At 42.5% G+C, this 10,000-nt stretch overlaps 1 protein-coding gene across 1 annotated transcript in view; it reads right to left on the bottom strand.

Annotated features, from left to right (window-relative positions):
- LOC134466628 (cell adhesion molecule 3-like) overlaps window positions 1-10,000 on the bottom strand; it is a 21,427-nt gene that overhangs the window by 6,349 nt on the left and 5,078 nt on the right. The window contains exons 2-5 of the mRNA XM_063220522.1: window positions 8,658-8,810; window positions 7,852-8,004; window positions 5,100-5,237; window positions 3,850-4,026 (exon numbers count right to left, since the gene is read on the bottom strand). Coding sequence (XP_063076592.1) covers window positions 3,850-4,026; window positions 5,100-5,237; window positions 7,852-8,004; window positions 8,658-8,810 — 621 coding nt within the window. The remainder of the gene's footprint in view (window positions 1-3,849; window positions 4,027-5,099; window positions 5,238-7,851; window positions 8,005-8,657; window positions 8,811-10,000) is intronic.

Below are 10,000 nucleotides of genomic sequence, written 5' to 3' on the forward strand. Positions count from 1 at the left end.
TTGCCATGTTATTAAAAAAAAATGTCACGACTTACCACCATATTATCAACAGTTTTGGAAAGATTAGATGTCTGTTCTTAACATATCCAAAAACTGTGATGGTATTCTGCCTCATTTGGTCACAATGATTTTTCAAAAACCCACTGTTGTGTGACTTCCACAGCTACTATGAAAAATTGATATTAGTGGCATCTTCGCCATGTTATACAAAAGAAATAACAGAACTCACCACTATGACATTTACAGTTTTAGAAAGACTCAATGTCTGTTTTTAACATATCCAAAAACTGGGGTGGTGCTCTGTCTCATTTTTTAAGAATGGACTTGTAAAAACAGCTGTGTGACATCTGCAGCTTGCTGCTCTATTGAGGTGGGGCCCCTGCTCTGATCTTTGCAGGCTACATGGGGGCCCTATCTACCAGTATTTGCCATGAGGCCCTATGTGCAATTGTTTCGCCACTGTGAATGACTTGAGCAATTTGAGTCAGACATTTTTGATACAAGATATTTGACCTGAGCATTTTCGACACACTCAATATAATACGGCAAAAAAGTAAAAGTGGCTGTTGACAGTTTTTTTTCCAGCTTTTTCTGTAACTACATTTCAGTAAATCAAAGGTTATAGACGTGTGTAAACTTCATCTTTAGGCACTGAAAACCAAATACAGGAATAAAGTGATGAAATGTTGAATCACTGAAACATCCCCGTAGATCTTGAAACAAGTACATCCTGACTATCACCACATCTCAATGCTTTTTATTACAATTCATACATTTTTTAATAACTTGTTTACCAACTTTGATGCAGTTCTGAGACCTGCTGTGGATTATTTTGGATTGTTTATGAGATATTACTTTTTATCGTTCTACATTTGATTTGTGTTTCACTCCATGTATACATGTATGTCTGTTTGTGCAATTGCATCAGGGTTAATGTAGAACATTAAACATTAATACATAAATTGCTCAGCTCTGTGGCAGAATTGACCCTTGACGAGCATTCAGTCAGTATTGCAGTGGTCTAGCACCATGCTCAGGGTAGCTCAGTCATGGTGATTGGAGGGGCAGGACAGCTGTTTAGTCAGGTTACCTCCTTATGAACAGTCTCCTCCTTTTGTATCATCACTGTTTTTTTTCTCTTCTCCATTACAAAAGTGTCCCACCCCCCCAAAAAAACCATGACAAAGGTGACCTGTTCATAGAACTTGGCCCCGCCCCAGTCCTAACCATGACTGAGGAACCTAGCGCATTGTATTGGTTCATGGCAAAGGTTCATGTGTTAAATCATTTGACATGCACCTCTACTAACAGAGCAAAGTTGTAGAAGTGATGGAAAATTTGAAATGTGTTGAAGTAAAATATCAAAATATATTTTCAGCTAAAAGAAATTTGTTTAAAAAATTATGTGCTGAAATAAAGTTTGGCAAACATCCTGTATCAAGACTGTTGTGTTAACAGTGCTACTTTACAAATCAGAATGATTCAATTAATTTATCACTACTGCAATTCAAGACTTACTTTATGGTGCAATAGCAAAATGTTAACTCCTACAGTGTTGAGGTTTAAACACATGGCCATAACCTTTAATTCACGAACATTTAGTTACCAAAAATGTAGTTACCTAAAAGCTAAAAGAAAAAGAAAAATAATAATGGTATATAAATCACTCAACTGTTTCTTATTGTGTGCTTCAAAATACTCAAGTCACATTTCTTGTATCAAAAAATGTCCAAGTCAAACTGCCTGTCTTTCACAGTGTCAGCCCAAATAGATTGGCACCCAAAAGTCTGCAAAGGTCATGATTATGGCCCCTACCACAAATTCAGGAGGGCCCTGGACAAATGCCCTGCTTGTCCCCCTATAGCTCCGCCCCTGGTAATTCATGTGACTTAGGCATTTTCACAGGAGCTGCTGATGTAACAGCAAAGGGGTTTTTCAAGAGTCATTACAAGACATTGATGCAGAACACCATCCCAGTTTTTGGATATGTTACAAATAGACATCCTATCTTTCCAAAACTGTTCAGTTCATTGTGGTGATTGCTGTCATTGTTTTGGTATAGCATGGCAAAGTTGCCCCCCAATATCAGGTTTTCATAAGAGCAGTGGAAGTCACACAACAGTGGGTTTTTAAAAAATCACTGTGACCAAATGAGGCAGAATACCATCCCAGTTTTTGGATATGTTAAGAACAGACATCTATTCTTTCCAAAACTGTTGATAATATGGTGGTGAGTCGTGACATTTTTTTTTAATAACGTGGCAAAGATGGCACCAAGTTTCAGTTTTTCCAGTTTAAAGACTTCATATCTTCTAAACTGTTCATCGCAGAAGATCAGTCTTCCAACACAACATGCACAGAATGGTTGGGAACATACATTGTCCATATCAAACTTCTGTCTTTAAAACTGCACTTACCACAGTCCTTCAAAGATGCCCACAAATTCAAAGGTGAGAATTTTTCAAGCAACTTTAAGCCCCCAGAAAACGGTGATAAATGACAAGAGGATGTGTGAAAATCCACATTTCACAAGTACATGTTCCAAATGTTACCCCTTGAAATTCATAAGGACCTACTTACAGTAGTTTTTTAGATACAACACTCTGAAAGTGGGCTCTCTGAGAAGTCTGTTCCAAACAAGTCAGGGGGGTACCTGACAAAAACATTTTTAATGACAAAACTATGAGGAGTTGAGAGCTATAATTTTGCACTTTTCCTATTGGGACGTTTGTGAACCTCCTTGATTTTTTTCTGCCAAATCTGAGATGGTCGTGCGGGATGATTCGGAGATTTGGCGTGGAATGACCCTTCATCTCCTGCAGAACATAAATACCTATTATTAAGGTACCTCTTAAATACCTTAACTACCTCTTATTAAGGTCCTGCATAACAGAAATACCTCTTATCGTGGGCACTACCCTTCATAGGTCATAACATAAACATCTTCTCATGGACACTTCATGGGTCCTCCACTATGTTTCTGCTCTCTATCTGTTCTTCATTACTTGTATACTGCTGTACTCTGTACTGACCCCTACTCACTCTGCACTGTACTTGCTTGAATGTCCTCCTTGTAGGTCACTTTGGTCGAAAGCGTCTACTAAAATGTAATGTGCAAAGATATACTTTATAGTACGTATAGTATACCACTCTTGGAGATACGGCGCAAACAGTTGTGTATTCACAGGAAACTCCTATTTGGGATATGTATGTGTGCGTCTTTGGTTGTAGTTGAAGTTAGATAAATATAAATATTGGCAAACCCTAAAAATCAGTCCATTTGTGCTTATGAAAGTGGATTTAAAAGTTCAGAACACGAATTAGATTCACAAATGGAAAAGTTACAAGTAAGTAAATACTTATAATATTATAGTATATTACAGTACGTCCAGGTAACTCTACACAGTACGTCCAGGTAACTCTACACAGTACGTCCAGGTAACTCTACACTGTCTACAGGTAACTCTACAGGTAACTCTACACTGTCTACAGGTAACGCTACAGGTAACTCTACAGGTAACTCTACACAGTACGTCCAGGTAACTCTACAGGTAACTCTACAGGTAACTCTACACAGTACAGGTAACTCTACAGGTAACTCTACAGGTAACTCTACAGTTAACGCTACAGGTAACGCTACAGGTAACTCTACAGGTAACGCTACAGGTAACTCTACAGGTAACTCTACAGGTAACTCTACACAGTACAGGTAACTCTACAGGTAACTCTACACAGTACAGGTAACTCTACAGGTAACTCTACAGGTAACTCTACAGGTAACTCTACAGGTAACTCTACACAGTACAGGTAACGCTACAGGTAACGCTACAGGACACTCTAGTGACTTACACAGTACGTCCAGGTAACTCTCGGTGCGTTTCTTCTCCTCTCCCTCTCCGATGGAGACGTGCTCCACCTCGCACACGATTGGCTGATGGTTGTCCTGACGACTGGCGGTGACCAATAGCTCGCTGATGACCGTGTAGGTGGGGGCGCCGGGATCCGACTCCACAATGTCCGGACGACCTGGAAAAAGCCAAAACGCCACATCATATCTAGTGTGCGTGTGCGTGTGTGTGCAGGACTACTGACAGCTTTGGCTGGGCCTGGGACAAAGTCAACTAAAAGCCTCCGACCCATACATACAAGAGGCAGCCCCCTAGGACAGGGCAATAGATACTACAATTTCAGAACGCAGTATAATTCGAAATGGCAAACTGAGAAAAAAGGCTTTAAAGTTTCCTTTCTGGCCAAACAACGGTGTTGGAAGTAAAGTGGTGATGACACTTTCATATAATACTTTTTTATTGGTGGAAATTTATGCACACAAGAAAAAAAGCAAAAAAACAACATTCTCATTACTTTTTAGCTGAAAAATCATTATACTACGTTCAGTTGTGGTATTACTGTCTACACCAAAACCACGGTGTCAATGGAGAAGTGCAGTATATTGCGCGTTATACTGTGTTCTTGGCTAGTGCGACGTAACCTCCTAAAACCAAAAAGCGCAGTATAATCAGTTTTTATCGTTTTTTTCTGAAACGGGACCAAGTTGGACCAAAATATTTTAACACAAGAAAAAGAAGGTAGCCAATTTCCGGTCTAAACCCATTTTTCGACCATTTTCAAGATACTGCGTTCTGATATTGTAGGGCAGAATAGCCCCCTTTGGTTACAGGAGCAGTTTGCCTGGCTCAAGGAAACCTCAGCCATGGGGTGTGGTAGGGAGTGGAAGGGTGGGACTCAAACCAGCAACCCTCTGATGTAAAGACGAAGGTTAGAAGAAAAGGATTCATCCTGGACTGTTTTGAGTTTGTAGTGTTAGAGTTTTCAAAGTTTGTTCAAGTTATGCAAATGGTGTCGATGCTTGGCAAGGATTAACACACTTCTCCAAAATGAGGCTACAGTAGTTAGTTTAGCTTAGCCTATTCATTTCAGAGTAGCATACTACCTGGCATATTAGCATGTTAGCACATTTACACATGCAATACTCCTGTGTATGTGTGTGTGTGTGTGTGTATGTGTATGTGTGTGTGTGTATGTGTGTGTGCGTGTGTGTGTGTGTTTATATGCTATCATGTATGTAAGTGTGTGTTTACCAATGAGTTCCTGGTCTCCGCGATACCAGCGCAGCTTAGCGGGAGGCTTGCTACCGGAGCTGGTGCACTTTAGCGTCACGCTAGCACCCTCCTGAACCTGCTCCTGGTAGCCCGAGATAACGGGTTTACCAGGGACACCTTCACGGAGAGAGTGGGGGGTGGGGAAGAGAGAGATGGGGAGGGAGGGAGAGAGAAAGACAGAGAGAGGGGGGGGGGGATACAAAGAGAACTAGATTGCATTGTCACAGAAAATGCTGGAAGCGGGCTTGCCTTTTGGGGCAGAGATGAAACAAAGTACTATTGAGAAAACAAAGCTAAAAGAAATGTTGGAAAAAATCCATCCACCCAGTCAGAAGTTATGGGCCAAACAATTCAGCTATCTTGGATTCAGGCATCTTGAAAGTGTTGTAGCTCTGCGTTTTGGGGATATACTAAATGACATACATGGTATTTTAAGTTGGCTAAGGAACACTGCATATGATATAATTTTGAAAATCAACATGGGTCTGAGTGGGATTGGAACTCACAACCTCCATATCTGTAATCCAGCCCCTTTGCCATTGATATCAAATGACATACATGACATTTTAAGTTGGCCAAGGAACACTGCATATGATATAATTTTGAAAATCAACATGGCTTCGAGTGGGGATCGAACTCCCAACCTCCATATCTCTAATCCAGCAGCATTCCCATTGAGCCAAGCAGCTGGCTGTCTTAGGGCGTTTTCACACCTACCACGTTTGGTCCGGATCAAAGGACCAAACGGACCAGATTCGGACCTTTTGGGATGGTCTGAATATAAGCTAGCGAATCCTGGTCCGGACCAAACAAGCGGACAGAGACCGAGCTGAAAGGTCGGACTCGGTCCGGATCAAACGAACCCTGGTGCGGACCTTTTGGAGGTGTGAAAGCAGACCGGACCTAATCCCAGACTTTTTGCTTTTTTGTACCTCGGGAGCTTCCGTCGTTTTTCGAGATTAATGGGAAACAGAGTGTAAACAAAGCGACTCCACAACTTGTCATGTCTTTGGTGTAAATTCGACAGAGTGGTTTGTTTGCAACAATATTAATATTAATAAAATAATAGCCTAAACTATCGCAATCGTGGGCGTAGGCTACATTATTGTAGGCTACGGTCATTCATATTTTCAATGAGGATGGCTTGTCAGTGGAGCACAGGAAAGGAAAAAGAGACTGTTAATTTACCTATCACAGCATTTTAAATGTTGATTGGGGCAAATCCGAAAAGCATCTAGGCCTACTGAAGAAACGGAAGAAAACACTGTAGTCCTTACAGTAGGCTATGGATTCTGATAATGATAGCAATAATTACGTCGTTGGCACTTAACCCCCTGCCTTGCTAGCTGTGCATTGGATGGATGTAGGCTAGTGGAATAGCCTAGGCTACTTGAAGAAGTTGTGATGAAGACAACGAAGGTAATTCATTAATTTACCCGCTGTGGTGGCATGTTGGCAAGTTTGTATGATCCAAACGCTATGCCCGTGCTCATCATGTTACTTTTTTCTTGATGGAGTGCGTGAAATATTGCTGCAAATGGTAGCCAATATTCCAATACAAACGTATCCAAATGACAGTGGAGCGCACTGTTTATTTTCGAGAAGAAAGAATGGCGTGGTGCGTGGAATAAGCTCGCCAATGTTTCACATTGAGCCTGTTTTGCGTTGTTCCCAGACATCCCAAGTGTAAAACACTGATTGCAGGGAGGTGGTTATCCTAATATTGATGACTAAACCAGCCAGCAATCTCACCCGCACGCTATACATTATAAGAAATAAAGAAAGAAAGAAACAGGGATAAAATGTGGCTATCCCAACTCACGGGATCAATCAATTAAATTGGCTTTCAGGAAGACTCCCTTCATGTCATGAGCTTCAGATAGTCTGCGCTATATTTCGTGTGAGCGCTATGCCATACATGCCGTGAACGTTTATTTTACATGCCGCTGAACTCTTTGGATGCTTGTAGGCCTATTTGGACATAGCCTTAACTTGTTGCGCGTGTCGTTTCTGACCAACCAGCTGAACGACCTCAGGGCGCGTGGCTTTCTTGTCGATTTTGGTCCGCTTACTGAAATGTACACAGTCTGAAAGCCAACCACACCAAATTTTTAAAATTAGGTTCGGACCAAACAAAGTGAACTATCGGACTTTCCTGGTCTGAATACGCCCTTAAACATTCCAGCTAGACAATATCACATTGCATTGAAGAGCTGAACAATAGACTTCTAGAATGGTAGTTGAAGGTGCTCGTTAAGAATAGAATGTTGAGAGAAAGTGACCATTGAGATGGAACCCTTTATTGGCTGAACCAATAATAAACAGGACTTAAAGATTACTAGAATCGGGCCTTGCTCTGCAAGCCCGCTTAATTAAGTAAAAATAAAAATAAATGATTATCATGTTCAACATGAGAAGTACAGTTTACACAACAGGCCCAACATTGAGTTCTTACCCAATACGGTGAGCATAGTGCAGGCCATCCCCCCATTATATTAGACCAGCCAGGCCTCAGCCGGCCACCCCCCCCCATCACATTAGACTGGCCAGGCCTCAGCAGGCCGAAATCTGAAGCCTAGGACTAGAGTTACAGCTCTTCCCCAGAGCGCAGCGCGTGTCACCATCCGTACAGGCATGGTGAAGATGGAACATTATTTAGATATGAAGACAGAACCTCCAGGCCGCCAGCAGGCCGGAACTTGAAGCCTGGGGCTAAATTTCAGCCTCTTACCCAGTACGGTGAGTGTGGCGCGGGCCATCCGTACCGGCGTGGTGAAGATGGAGCATGTGTACTCTCCCTCGTCAGACAGCTGGACGTCCGAGATGGAGATGGAGAGCTCAGTGGGCGTCGAATTGTGGAGCTGGATACGGCTGTCTCTCAGAGCTAAACGAAATAGAAGGATAGAGAGAGAAAGAAGGATAGAGAGAGAAAGAGAGAGAGAAAGAAGGATAGAGAGAGAGAGAAAGAAGAATAGAGAGAAGGAGAGAGAGAGAGAGAGAGGGATAGAGAGAGAAAGAGAGAGAGCGAGAAGGATAGAGAGAGAGAAGGATAGAGAGAGAGAGAAAGAAGGATAGAGAGAAAGAGAGAGAGAAGAAGGATAGAGAGAGAAAGAGGGATAGAGAGAGAAAGAGAGAAGGATAGAGAGAGAAAGAAGGATAGAGAGAAAGAAGGATAGAGAGAAAGAACGAGGAAGAAGGATAGAGAAAGAGAAAGAAAGAGAGAGGGACATTTGACCATGACCATTATTTGTTATTTGTCAAAAATAACATTATGCCCCAACTATGTAAGTTCGATAGACAGACGGATAGATGGCCGGCCGGCCGGACAGAGATACATATATACAGATACATACATGTATAGATAGATATATAGATAGATAGATAGATAGATAGATAGATAGATAGCTCTCTTGTCTCCAAAGTACAGCGTCTGCTGTGCTATATAGCTAGCTACCTGTCTTGTCTCCAAAGTACAGTGTCTCCTGTGCTAGATAGCTACCTCTCTTGTCTCCAGTGTCTGCTGTGCTAGATAGCTACCTTTCTTGTCTCCAAAGTACATCGTCTGCTGTGCCTTGTTTCTCCATGAGAGGGAGTAGTTGTCCGTCTCGGTCACCGTGCAGGTCAGGATCACGGTCCTGCCCACCGACACCATCTGGTCCAACGCGACTGGCTGGTAGCGGTCCTCGTCATCTGTCAATCAAAAAAAAAAAAAAAACACAGAGGAAGTAGACGTTAGCAAACCAGGAAGTAATGAAAGAGATATAATCTGATTGGTTACCATTGTAGCCAATGACCAGTAACCAGGAAGTGCCTCCTCAACAGGAAATAGCTAATAGTCAGGGATGTTATCGATTTCTTAAGGCAACACGTAGATTATTTTCATCATTTAAGAATGCCCCACGATACGATTAGATTTTTTTCCCCAATTACTTTTCCACTTCTACTGTGTTATGGAGCTAGGCCATTGGGGAGGGGCCAGCGATTTGATTTTATATTTTCGATGAGAGATGCACCGGATCCAAGATCCGCTTCCGGATCCGGCAGGATAATAGGCTTTTTCACAGGGTCTGGGTCCGGCAGAACCCAATGCTCCGAACCGGATCCTACATTTGTGAGCGTAAAGTGAACATGCTTTGCATTGATCATCCAAGATGGCAGTGAGTGGCAGTTGCTTACTTACACCACATGTTATCCCTCTTCACCTGTTCTGTTAAGTTTTCCCGTTTCTAAAAATCAGGATCTGGTGCATCTCTAGCCTGTTCTGTTAAGTTTTCCCGTAGCCTAGGCTTTTCAGTCAGTCTTTCACAACCTCAATAGCTGTGTGGAGTGAAAGCCTTTTGGAAGCGGCCGTTGCAGGTAGTGTGGCAGTAGCCTAAGCAGTGTTTCCCAACCTTTTTTTGTCTTGTGTACCCCTAAGCATTTTCGTTGTGCCATGAGTACCCCCCAAGTCAAGTTCTCTTTCCCAATGTAACCAAGCTCCATATATTTGTTAAAATTGTTTTCCAAGTACCCCCTGCAGTGTGCTCGCGTACCCCTAGTGGTACACGTACCCCTGGTTGGGAAATAGTGGCCTAAGCCAATGAGTCTAAAAAAAAAAAGTTTGAGCCAACGTAATAAAAAGGGCCCATGGGTGCGAGTAGGCTATGTGTTTCAACCCCTTCGTAGGAGAGAGAGAGAGAGAGAGAGAGAGAGAGAGAGAGAGAGAGAGAGAGAGAGAGAGAGAGAGAGAGAAATAGAGTATGACGGAAAAGGTTAAACTTGTTATTTTTTGGTCAAGAGGGAAACATCCTGGTGGTGCATGTGCGCATGCTTGCGGTGCATGTGTGTGCATGCGTGCGTGTGTGTGCGCCTGTGTGCATGCGTGTGTGTGTGTGTGTGTG

The sequence above is a fragment of the Engraulis encrasicolus genome, chromosome 16 (assembly GCF_034702125.1).
Source record: "Engraulis encrasicolus isolate BLACKSEA-1 chromosome 16, IST_EnEncr_1.0, whole genome shotgun sequence".
NCBI lineage: Eukaryota > Metazoa > Chordata > Actinopteri > Clupeiformes > Engraulidae > Engraulis > Engraulis encrasicolus.